The sequence below is a fragment of the Canis lupus genome, chromosome 5 (assembly GCF_048164855.1).
Source record: "Canis lupus baileyi chromosome 5, mCanLup2.hap1, whole genome shotgun sequence".
NCBI lineage: Eukaryota > Metazoa > Chordata > Mammalia > Carnivora > Canidae > Canis > Canis lupus.
This window is the reverse complement of record NC_132842.1, coordinates 81,437,281-81,449,542: the sequence shown is the minus strand read 5'-3', so window position 1 is coordinate 81,449,542 and position 12,262 is coordinate 81,437,281. Positions and strand designations below refer to the sequence as shown.

The window sequence follows — 12,262 nt, the reverse complement described above, 5'->3', positions numbered from 1 at the left end:
GCTCAGATGCCTGAGGCTTGAAGGTCTTCTGCGTCCTCAGAGGGTCACCTGGTTGAGTGGCGGCCGATCTGTGCGACCCCCCGTCGTGAGGCCAGGCTGCCCGGGGCTGTCCAGCTGAGGGTGCGGAGATGGGACGTCCTCCAGGCCCGCAGTGGCCCCGGGCAAGGCCGTCACAGACAGCACAGCCACGGGCAGGGCCCGCTTGCTGGGCCTGTGAGCAGGGCCACCGCCTGGGGCTGATGCTCAGGAGGGCCCCAGACGTGGCTGGATGTTCCGCTGTCACTGTCATGAAATCCTTAATGACATTTGAACGAGGGCTGCATTTTCGCCTTGCGCTGGGCTTGGAAAATGAACGTCGCCAGGCTCAGTCAGGCGTTACCTGGGTGATCTGAGCGGCGGATACCGCCCCACTTGACAGCTGAGGAAGCTGGGTTGTGGGCAAGTGCAGGGACCTGCCCGAGGGCTTTGTCGCAGGCGAGAGAGGAGCCAGGGTGGGAGCCTGCACCGCGGCGGGGAGGGTTGCCAGGCTGGCTCACCTGAGGGGGGTGCTGGCCGTGGGCGAGGGGCACGGTCAGAGAAGCCCCTGCGTGCGGCCCTCTGGCCTCCTCCCTGGGGCCCCTCATCATGCCAGGGGGGGACCCCGTCCTCTGCCTCCCCCAGCCCTGATCCCTTCTGCGCGCAGCGAGAGGATGCTGGCTCTCGGGCACGGTGACGTCCGCGGAGCGGCCCGTGCGCGGGGCTGGCGTTGACTCGGCTCCGTCTCCCCCTCGCAGCTGTTGACCTCGGGTCAGCGGCAGCTGCTCCTGTGTGAGACGCTGACCGAGACCGTGTACGGTGACCGCGGGCAGCTGATCAAGTCCAAGGAGCGCAGGGTCTTCTTGCTCAACGACATGCTGGTCTGCGCCAACATCAATTTCAAGTAAGTGCGGTAGGGACCCCCCTGTTATGCCGCGGCTCCTGGCCTGGCCTCTTGCCGGGGGACCCACGTTTCAGACATTCCGGCCTCCACCTCCGTCCCTCGCGGCCTGCTCTGTCCCTAGTCCCCAGAGCTGGAGAGCACCCGGGGGGCTCGCGGGGAGCCAGCCCCGGCCTTTGGGCCAGCAGCTGCCCGTTGTGCAGGGTGATCTGTTCTGGAACGCCGCCGCCCTTGGTACCTGAACAGCTCCCCGGGTTTCAGCCACACTGAGATTCAGGGGATTGGGCTCCCACGGCCCAGAGCATTGTGTCCCCCACAGAGCCTGGCTTCCTGGTTCTGAGACCGAGACAGTAGAAATGCCCAGAGCTGGCCTTCCAGGCTGTGCCTGAAAGCACTGCAGCCCGGACGGGTGAGGGTGATTGTGCTGTGTGGGTTTTGCACGAGGCCCCCAGAAATCTTTGATTTGGCATCACCGGGAGTTCACGCAAACATGGAGGCATGTGCGACTTCTCTGAAAACGCGCAGGTCCAGCATTCTGGGCCCACGTTGCCCAGGGCTGCCGGGCCCGGAGCCGGGTCTCGTGGCCTCCTTCCGAGGGCTCGCGCTCTGCTGTGCCCCACGGTCCCCTCCGGGCCCCGCTCACTCACTTGTGTCCCCCGCTTGGGCCTGTGGCCAAGGGCTTGTGCCCAAACGAACTTCAGCTGCGACCCGTCCAGCTGTGACTCTTAGCCACTCGAGTGGAGGGGACCCTCTGCTCTCAACATTTGACGGCGCTTAAAAAATCGTGGCGGAAACACCAGTATGGCGACAATAACCGAGACCCAGAGGGACGTCACCTGTGCACCCCCTGGCGGGAGCATATATGCGGTCGGGGATGTTTGCAGGGATTGATGTAGGCTCTGCCCCCCACATCGGCTGGTGCGGGCACTGCCATGATCTGGGGACAGTCCCCACGGCTGTGGCTCAGGCTGCCTGTCCGGGGATGCGCATGCTCCCTCACCCCCCATCCACCCATCCATCCATCTATTAGTTCATCAGATACTTCCTGGGCCCTTCCTGCCAGCTCACGGGTCTGGAGGGGACCCAGCACTGGCCGGGGACTTGGGCGAGGAAGCTTCTGCCCCAGATCAGTGTGGTGCTGTCTCCTTCCTCCGTCCCGCCCTGATTCCATCACTGTGGTTTTTAAGGCACCATATCTGATGAGCACCTGCTCTGCCCTCCCCTGTTGCTCGGGGCCCAGCCCGGTGTGACGGGGATGCTAGTGGCCCACCTTGGGGGGAGGGGAAGATCAGCTTAGGTGATTTGGGGTGAGTCACGTGACGTGTCTGAGCATCGGCATCTTTGTCTGGAAAATACAAGCTTCCTAGCAGGGTCGTTGTGGGAATCACAGGGGACTGGAGGCCAGCAGCCAGCTTGGGGAGACGGCCGTCCTGTGGTCCCCGATGCCCACGCCTGGCCCAGCCCAGGGGCTGGGCCCCACTGCCTCAGTCCCCTAGAAATCACTCAATAACAGGAATGACCTTCCCTTCTGTCTTGTCTTTTTCCTCAGGCCTGCCAACCACAGGTAGGGGTTTGGGGGCTCGGGGCCTTGGGGCGTGTGATTCTGGATCTGGGCTGGGGCCTGGGCACGCCGGGGCTTCTGCCTCCTTGACGGCTCCCTGCTCTGCCGAGCTTGTTGTGCTTGCGTGGCGAGGTGCCTGGCTGAGCTGGTGTGCTGAGGAGCGTGCTCTGGGCTGGCCCTGGGCCTGGGGTGCGGCGGGCTCTCCAGGGCTTCCTCCTCTCTGTCCTGGCAGGGGCCAGCTGGAGATCAGCAGCCTGGTGCCCCTGGGGCCCAAGTACGTGGTGAAGTGGAACACGGCGCTGCCCCAGGTGCAGGTGGTGGAGGTGGGCCAGGACGGCGGCTCGTACGACAAGGACAACGTGCTCATCCAGCACGCTGGCGCCAAGAAGGCCTCTGCCGTGGGCCAGGCCCAGAGTGAGTACCCGACGGGCACCCCCCAGGCCTGTGGGTCCCGCCTGGGAAGCCCAGCCCGACGGGCCACGCGGCCAAGAGGCTCTTGCTGGTTTGCAGCCTCACACTACACGCAGATGCACACTCAGAACCCCACCTGCTCATGTGCATTCTGGAGTCCCTGCTCCATCTCACACACCGGACACTGGCCCTGCCCACCCCACCCCTACCCCCTCCTGCATGTATGTGCCTACCCAAGCACGCGTGCACGATGCTTTTGGAGTTTGAAAGCAGGACTTCCACCCCTGCCTGACGGTTGCCTGCCTCCACTCTGTGTCTCAGTTCGCCCTTCTGCACGGTGAGGGGCCCAGGTGACACCCCCTAGGCCCCTAAGCCCTCAGGGACCAGGCTCAGGGCTGTCTGGCTCCGACTTTATGGGCACGAGAGGAATGAGAACTCGGAGCGGCATCGGGCAGCCTCTCAGCCGTGCTCCTCTGTCCGTCTCCATGTGGCCGCCACCATCACGCCTGGCGAGAGGGTGCTCTGCTCTGGCTCCCCTGCCCACCGGCCAGGCTCTGCCCAGCGCCTGACCCGGGAGGTTGCCTCACTGGGCTGCCAGCAATTCTGGGAACTGTGACGGAGGGATTGCACCAGCCAGCTGTGCCCACTCCCAGATGTCCTGCCTCTTCCTCTGGGCTATTTTGAGGTTCCCAGGAGCTCCCCAGCAAAGGGCCCTGTTTGTCTTCCCCAGAGGCACTTCCAGACCTAGCTTTGCCCCTACCACCCCAGTCCCTCCTTCACTGCCACGTATCCCAAACTAGAGGGCTATGTGGCCCTAATACCCTTCAAGGGCGAAAAATAAGAGATCTGGTTGAACCCTAGTTGGCCTTGAATGATTTTTTTTTATCATGTTATTATTCACATCTATGCAGGCATAAGAAAGACGAGGTAGGATGAACTCCTCATGCTTACGTCCCTTGAACCACCATTAAACCAAAACAAAATCACGAGTGGGATGAAAATGAAGCTACAAAACAAAAAGTTAAAATTAACAGCGTTGATTTGATGTGATGGATGATGTTGTTTTGCTGGAACCAAATTGCTCACAGTGTGGACGGGGGCGTCTGCTGGGGCAGGTTCTGAGGTCTCTGTACCCACACCATAGGGTGCCTTCCAGGGACCCGCGTGCCCCACTGGCTTACCCATGGGGGGGTGCCCCAGGGTCTGTCTTTGCTCTTCTTTCGTGTGAGTGCATCACTTACCTGCCACGCCCACCTTGCTCCCTGCTCGTTACCTGGTGGCCATTCGGGCACTCCTGCTCATTACCAGGGTCCACAGAAGCCCTGATACCGTGCAGCAAAACAAAATACCTGAAAGTCCAGGTATCCAGGTGACTCAGGATGTACATCTGGCTTCCAGATGGTCATCACAGTGAAAACCCCAAATAAGCCCTCACTTGGGATTCCATAAGACCTCAGCCTGAGAGACCACGGCCTGAGAACACGGCAACAAACTCCCTAGCACGGCATTCAAGGACTCCTCCTTCCGGCCACTGCTCCTTCCTGCTCTGTCTCTTATGCTCCCAGTACATTTGTGACGTCACGAGAGATCTGGGCACCCTCACTGGCCCCTCGCCCTGATATCTTTCTCCCTGGCCTTTCATCAGTTGTGGTTGTTAACTGACTGCAGCCCCTATGCCCCCCCACTCAGGCCAGAAGCTCCATGAGAACAGGGATCCTGTCTGTCTTGTTTACAGCTGTCTCTCCAATGCCTGGCTTAGAACCTGGTGCATAGTAGGTCCTCAGGACATCCTCGAACACCTAGCTGCTTGTGGGCTTCAAGCCACAGTGCCTTTGCACATGCTGTTCTCCTTTATGGCAGTCCCCACCACACTGCTGGCCCTGTGAAGGCTCCTCACTTCTTGCGGGCACAGTGGGCTTTTAGTCTTCTGGCCTCCTCTGACCCTTTGAGTGTGGCCCTGACCCCAGGCGCTAGACCACCTGTGATTGGCTCTGTCCCCCACTCCTGTAGACCGGGAACTCCACCAGGGCGAGAGCCTAGTAATGTTTCCTGCTGTGTCTGTGGTGCCATATCTCCAGGGCGACAGGTCTTTTTTGCAGTGACTGGATGCTCGGGTCCTTTGTTAGCCCTTCCTCCACCCCTGAAGTTGAGTTGGGTCTCTTCTCTGCCCAGATAAGGTGTATTTCGGGCCCCCGCGCCTCTTCCAGGAGCTGCAGGACCTGCAGAAGGACCTGGCTGTAGTAGAGCAGATCACCTTCCTCATCAGCACGCTGCACGGCACCTACCAGGTACACAGCGCTGGCCTGGCTTTGTCGGGCTCCAGCTCCTCCCTCGGGCAGCGCCTGGACGCAGCGGGCAGAGCGGGAGAGGGCACCTGTCCTAGCCCAGCCCCAGCCATGCTCCTGGCCTCTGAACCCCACAGGCAGAAGCAGCGGCTAACGCTCCCCATGGCTACCTAGAGCTCTGGTATGCAGCGTCTGGTTCGGGGTGAAGCTCCGGTTTGGGTTGAGCGGGGTCTGGCTGCATGGCGATTTGTCCTCTGCACAGTGACCTGTCTAGAAGCCCCTTCCTGAACCTCACCCCGAGGCTGGAGAGGAAGCTGGCTGGGAGGTTGTGTCCCTTGCAAACGAGGGATGCCATGTGGGGTCTGAGTGAGGGCCTGCAGCCCAGGGAGCCGGTGCCTGCTGTGGCTGAGCACCTCCCCAGCTCCTCTCCCCTGGGGCGCCCCGAATGCTCTGGGAGCCTGTGTGGCTCTGGGGGAGCCAGCAGGCTGGGTGGTGATCTCGCCGGTCTCCTCACCCCTAGAACCTTAACATGACCGTGGCTCAGGACTGGTGCCTGGCCCTGCAGAGGCTAATGCGGGTGAAGGAGGAGGAGATCCACTCGGCCAACAAGTGTCGTCTCAGGCTCCTGCTTCCCGGAAAACCTGACAAGTGAGATGGGGGGTGGCCACTGCTGAAGGAGGGGATGTGGAGAGGGAGCGCCTGGAGCCCACCTGTTCCTCAGTGTGGTCATGGGCGTGGGTGTGTACACACTGCGGGCCCTGCCCGGCACAGCACTTGCTGTGGAGTGAGTGCTCCTTGTCCAAGGAATGAGTGAATGAATGAATGACCAGTTCACACCCAGCTTCAGCCCATCCTCTGTTAGGAGACCCAGAACTCCTCTGATGCTCTGCTGTCAGTTGGTTCCTTTTGTTCCATGACCTTTTCCCTCCAGACCATGCGGAGCCCTGGGACCAGCCCGGGGCCCATCTCCTCGTGGACCCAGGCTCCCCCCAGCATGTCCCCTGCCCCCAAATGCCCACCCTGACGTTTGTGCTCCGTAGACGCTCAGCTCATGTTTGTGGAATTGATGACAGATTTCGCAGAGACGGGGAGAGCTGAGCCCCATTTTGCAGATGAGGATGGTGAGGCTCAAGGAGTAGTCGGATAGGCCCACAGCCACAGAGTTTGGGGGTGGAGCTGGGCTCTGACCTGAAGCCCAGGCTGGTGCAGCGCGGGGCTCACAGCCCGGGCCTGACCTCGAGGATGAGGGGACCCCGGGGGACCAGGGTGTTACAGGCACATGGGCCGCAGGACGAGGAAGATCGGAGCGCTGTTTGCAGCAGGGCCACGAGCCCAGGAGCCCCAGATACAAGGCTCCAGGCTCGAGTCTCAGAGGCAGAGACGCAGGGCTCTGAGCTGTCATCCCAAGCTGCCACTCCCCTGCTGAGTGGCCTCCCGTGGCCCCTTCCCACCCCCGCACCCCCTTCTCCCGTGGGAGAGTTAGTGACACTAGCCCTGTCTCCCCCTACCCACTGCCCCATGGCCCCAGAGGACTCTGAGAGGCCCTGCTGCTCCTGGGTGAGAGGACAGTATTGTGACAACAGTGACCTCTGGCTGCCCAAGCCTGTCACAGCCTCAGCCACTCCCGGCGTCATTCAGTCGTGTGTCTGTTCCGCAGACCGTTGCTGAGCACCTGCCCTGCTCCGGGTGCTGGGAGCGGGTCCGAGTGAGCCCGTTCCTCCCTGAGGAGGCCCCCGGTCGGATGTGGACGCGTGTCTGACAAGGCCCGTGGAAAGCTGGCCGGGGAGCCCTGGAAGGGGCCTCTCGAGTCGCTAGGCACCTGAGCCCAGGTGCCGGGGGTGGGCTGGGGAGCGTGGCCTGGTCAGTCTCCGGGGAGGCACCTTGGGCCACGGTGGGTGGAGGGACTCTTCCCCCAGGGGCCGAGGCTTCGGCGGGCCGCCGGCCTCTCTGGCCCCACTTTGTTGCCCTGAGCAGAGCTGGTGCTACAGCAGGTGCGTGCAGGTGGACGGGGGACCAGGCGCTTGCTCTGGGCGCTCAGCTCCTCGCCCTCTCGCCACAGGTCCGGCCGCCCCATCAGCTTCATGGTGGTCTTCATCACCCCCAACCCGCTGAGCAAGATCTCCTGGGTCAACAGGTTGCACTTGGCCAAGATCGGACTCCGTGAGTAAAGCGCTGGGGAGAGTGCCTCGGGACAGGGGTGCGGAGCTGGGAGGCTTGGGGTGTGCACATGTGGGTGCATGGGGGCAGGGGGGGCTTCTGATTGGGAGGGACAACCCCGGACAAGTCTCAGCCCCTGCCTGAGCCTCGGTTTCCCTGTCTGTAAGGTGATGATGTAAATATCAGGGCCCCCTCACTCCTGTAACTCGGCCTGGAGGAGGGTGGGAGGGCACGGCTGCTGAGGGGCTTTCTTTGCTGGGGGTGATGAACATGTGCTAAAAGTAGATCGTGGTGGGGACGCCTGGGTGGCTCAGCCGCTGAGCATCTGCCTTTGGTTCAGATCATGACCGTGGGGTCCCAGGATCGAGTCCTGCATCGGGCTCCCTGCGAGGAGCCTGCCTCTCCCTCTGCCTGTGTCTCTGCCTCTCTCTGTGTGTCTCTCATGAATAAATAAATAAAATCTAAAAAAAAAAAAAAAAATAGGAAGTAACAGTAGATAGTGGTGAATATGCTAGAAACCTTGACATGAACATGACATTTAAAAGGGTGGGTTTTATGGGACCTGAACTCTGTCTCAATGAAGCTGTAACTAAAAGAAAAAACCAGCACAGTGCAGGGTAGGTTCAACTGGTTCGCGGCCCGGGCCCCTTTGTTATTACTTCTTTGTCCCGTGCACGCCGTCACCATCACACAGATAAACAGGACACGCGCGTAGGGCGCTTCCTACACGGCCGACTTTTTAAAAGCATTTTTCACACGTCTCGTTCTTCCCACGTTGGCGATAACTCAGAGCCGGGTCTGTTGCGAACCCCCTTGTACAGTGAAGGGTCTGAGGCCCAGAGAGACGCGGAGCCTTGCCCGAGCTCACACGGCGGCGAGGGGCAGAGCTGGTGCTCAGACGCCGGGCAGTCGCCCCCAGAGCCCCCCGGATTGCTGTCCCTCTGCCTCCCACGCTGGCAGAGTGTCTGTCTGCAACCACGTTTGTTAGGTTGTGATTACTTTTTTTTTTTTTTTAAGACTTTTTAATTTATTCACCTTTGAGAAAGAGAGAGAGAGAGAGAGCACACCCTACCCACTTGGGGCTCAATCCCAGGACCCCAGGATCCTGACCCGAGCCAAAGGCAGGCATTTCACCGACTGAGCTAGCCAGGCGCCCACGTCGTAATCACTTTATTTGTACTTTTTTTGACTTGACAAAAGGCCGGGGTCCTTGCGCGTCAGGGCTGCTATTTTCTGTGCTGTACTAGAATTCCCATTTGCTGCTTCCAGCCAATGGCAGGGACACTTTTTTGTGTTTGTTTCACCGTTGTTCTTTCTAGCGTGATCTTTTTATAGGTTTTGAGACATTTCTGGAAGGAAATCAGGACCTTTGTCACTGGCTTTCGTCAATTAGAAAATGATTATTGAATGAGTTAAAATTTTTTTTTATTAAAGATTTTTATTTATTTATTCATGAGAGATAGATAGAGAGAGAGAGAGAGACAGGCAGAGGGAGAAGCAGTCTCCATGCAGGGAGCCCGACGTGGGACTCGATCCCGGGTCTCCAGGATTAGGCCCTGGGCTGAAGGTGGCGCTAAACATCTGAGCCACCCAGGATGCCCGAGTTAAAAAAAAATTTAAAGATTTTTTATTTATTAATGTGAAAGAGAGAGAACACACAAGCAGGGGGAGAGGCAGAGCGAGAGGGAGAAGCAGGTTCCCCGCCGAGCCGGAGCCGGAGCCCGACGTGGGGCTCGACCCCAGGATGGTGAGATCACGGCCTGAGCCGAAGGCAGACTCTTCACTGACCGAGCCCCCCAGGCGGCTGAGCGCATCACAGGCGCCCCTGAGCGAGTCTTCATCGCAATTTTAGATATTGGGAAAAGAGGACTGACAAAAGCTGGAAGATCCCTCCTCTCAAGGAAGCTGTAACTTATGAGGGGCAGACAGACATAACACGAGGAGCAAATGAACAGGGAGAGAGGGGGACAGAGTTTAGGGGACAGAGTTGGGTGACGGGACTGTCACGGAGCCTGGGGGTCAGGACTGCTGTCAGGGAGGGCCTCTGGGAGGTGACCTCTGAAGCCGACAGAGATCTATCTGGGCAAAGCAGTCTAGGCTTCAGAACAGCAAGTGCAAAGGTCCTGTGGTGGCCAGAGATGATGTATCCTGGGGAGAGAAGCAGGCAGGTGGAAGGATGGGCAGCTTTTCCAGAAAGCCTGGGGGAGACTTATGGGGCTTACCCTGAACACGATGGGAAGCTGTTGTAGCAGCGAGAGCCGGGCAGCACCCTGGTCCGGTTTTCGCTCGAGTGGGTCCCGCTGCCTGCCGTGCAGAGAGGGCACGCGGAGGCGAGAGGAAACGGGGAGGAGGCTGTGGCTTTGAGGGAGCCAGGGTCAGAGGCCCTCTTGATGCGGTGCTGACGTGGCATGAGCCTCGGCTGGATGTTTCTGGGCGGCCGAGATAGTGGCAGAGGGAGGAGGGAGGACTCCGCGCAGAGGCCCCCAGGAAGGCTGACGGCTCCGCCCCCCGTGTGAGGCCCGGCCGCCTGGCCCGGTGGGGTCGGCGTGGGGGGGCCAGCGGCTTGTGACACTCTGCCGCTTCGTCTCCATGCGGTTTCGCTGCAGCAAAAGTTTTAATGGAAGGAGAGTCGTTTGAAATCTTATTTGAATGCCTGGGTTCCCCTGGGGCTTGAATAATTTGTTCCTTTTATTTTGCCAGTTTTTTTATTTTTTTATTTTTTTTAATCCGCAGTGCCTGGTTGGGTGGGGTGGGGAATAACACGAACCTATAGTAATAGAACATGTTAGAAACATTTATTCACAAAGAATGTGATTCCTTGTTTTTTTTTTTTTTTTTTTGTATTTCTCTTTTCTTTTCTTTTTTTTTTTTTTTTTAAAGATTTTTTATTTATTTATTCATGAGAGACACACACACAGAGAGAGAGAGAGAGAGAGAGAGGCAGAGACATAGGCAGAGGGAGAAGCAGGCTCCATGCACCGGGAGCCCGACATGGGATTCGATCCCGAGTCTCCAGGATCGCGCCCTGGGCCAAAGGCAGGCGCTAAACCGCTGCGCCACCCAGGGATCCCATATTTCTCTTTTCCTATCATGTACGGAGATCATAATCCACTGAACATTGAGGAAGGAGAGTGCTGGACTGGGGGTGCCCGGGGTCCAGAATGGGGGGGATCAGTCCTGCCCCTTGGGAGGGAAGGGCAGGGCAGGGCATCCTGGGGAATCTGGGGACCCACGTCACACCCCAGCGTGGCCCCCACTCTGCCGGGGGTCCGGGGAGAGGCGGGCTCCCTCCTGTAACTCAGCCTAGAGACCCAGTGGGCCTCTCCCGTCTTGGATCTGGGATCTTAGAGCCTCATGAGATGGCCCCGGGCGGCCCGGGGTCAGTTCCTGGTCTGTCCCCTTACCAGCTCTGTGACCGCAGGCGAATCAGAAGGTGGGGATAAGGCCAGTGCCCCCCTCACGGGGAGACGGTGCGGGGAAGGCGCCTGGGCCGGCCAACACCTGGCACGTCGGAGAGCTCCTAGGACAGGGGTGTCTGCGTGCCACCGACGGCGGAGGGACCCCCTGAGGTCACATGTGATTCAGAGCAAACAGGGCCGGGCCGGGCCACCCTACCCTCCCACTCTTCTTCCAATTAGTCTCCTATTCATAAAGGCTCCAGAAAGGGGCTGCAGATGGAAGGGCCCAGAGAAGGAAGAGGCGTGGTTGGGGGCTTCCCGCGCTCCCTTCCTGTGTCCTCTCACCTGAAGCTCTTGAAGCGCGGCGTTCTGGCTCTTACACCCCACGGGGCCCTGGAGCCTCTCCCACCGCAGCCCCCCTCACTCCCACGTTCCCAGAGCACCTGGGCCTGGCGGGCCGCGGGCGGGTCCCAAGCTCACGGGGACACATCCTCGCAGGGCGCAGCGTGGGGCGCCCTCCCTCGCTGGCTGGGACTTGGCTAGTTCCCCGGTCCTCAGTCCTCACAGTGATCCCTGTGCCCCCCCGATGATGATCCAGTGACGGGGTGCAGCACAGGCAGCGTGCCACGTGGTACCGAGCGTGTTCTAGCTGTCACACGTGGGTGCTGCGACCTCCAGGCCCTCAGGCAGCAGCAGGTGCCCTGCCCTCGGGAGCTGGGTGACCATTCGCCTGGCCTCTCTGGACACCAGGGTCTCTCTCTCTCTTTCTATACGAGGGGGGTGGTTTGGAAAAGAAGGGTGCCCATGTCCTGCCAGCCCCCACCAGGCCAGGGGTGCAGCCGGTGGAGGTGGGTGGCCGCCCCCAGGCCTGCTGTCAGCCAGACTCCTCACCTCAAGGGCAGTGATCTCGCTATTTCTGGAGCACCTGGCATATACTAGGTGTTAAGTCTTTGTTCCCCCAGTGCTCACAGTGACCCTGAATGGTTGGAATAATTCCCCCCATCTTCCAGATGAGGCAGACGTACAGAGGTCCAGGATCTGGCTGTGTGCCACGCAGGGAGCCCGGGGCCCTGCTGGCACAGTCACTCCTGTGGCAGGTGGGGCGCTCTGAGGGCGCAGAGGTGGGGGCGGCCGAGGGGGACGTGGCCTCTGGCCCCAGAGCTTCTCCCCGCTGCCCCACAGGGTGCTCTCGTGTTCCACGGGGGCCGGGCGCTAAATAAGCCCCCATTTAATGTCAATTGGAAATCACGGCTCTGCCGATGGTGCCAGTTCTTAATGTCACTTATCCCAAGCGGGCTTTCAATTTTCAACTGCAACAGCCTTCTAATTTGGTCTCAGCCGCCCTGGTTTTGTGACAGGAACAATGGCAGTGGCAGATGGGGAGCTACAACTCCATTTTACTTTAACGTTCCCGATCCCAGGCAGGGAAGGCACCATCTGGAAGGAGAAGGTCAGATCATTAAAAAATATATATCATAATAAATTGCCAGGACTTGATGGGCTGTGGGTGTGGGGGAAGGAGAGGAGAGGCGCT

At 59.7% G+C, this 12,262-nt stretch overlaps 1 protein-coding gene across 17 annotated transcripts in view; it reads left to right on the top strand.

The window, feature by feature from the left end:
* Positions 1 to 12,262, top strand: part of ARHGEF10L (Rho guanine nucleotide exchange factor 10 like) — a 159,019-nt gene that overhangs the window by 98,175 nt on the left and 48,582 nt on the right. For 13 of the 17 annotated variants that reach the window (XM_072828126.1, XM_072828120.1, XM_072828125.1 and 10 more), the window contains 6 exons: positions 774 to 919; positions 2,466 to 2,480; positions 2,710 to 2,891; positions 5,061 to 5,176; positions 5,694 to 5,821; positions 7,233 to 7,333. In XM_072828126.1, coding sequence (XP_072684227.1) covers positions 774 to 919; positions 2,466 to 2,480; positions 2,710 to 2,891; positions 5,061 to 5,176; positions 5,694 to 5,821; positions 7,233 to 7,333 — 688 coding nt within the window. The remainder of the gene's footprint in view (positions 1 to 773; positions 920 to 2,465; positions 2,481 to 2,709; positions 2,892 to 5,060; positions 5,177 to 5,693; positions 5,822 to 7,232; positions 7,334 to 12,262) is intronic. The other 4 variants (XM_072828132.1, XM_072828130.1, XM_072828135.1 and 1 more) reach the window with 1 other exon arrangement.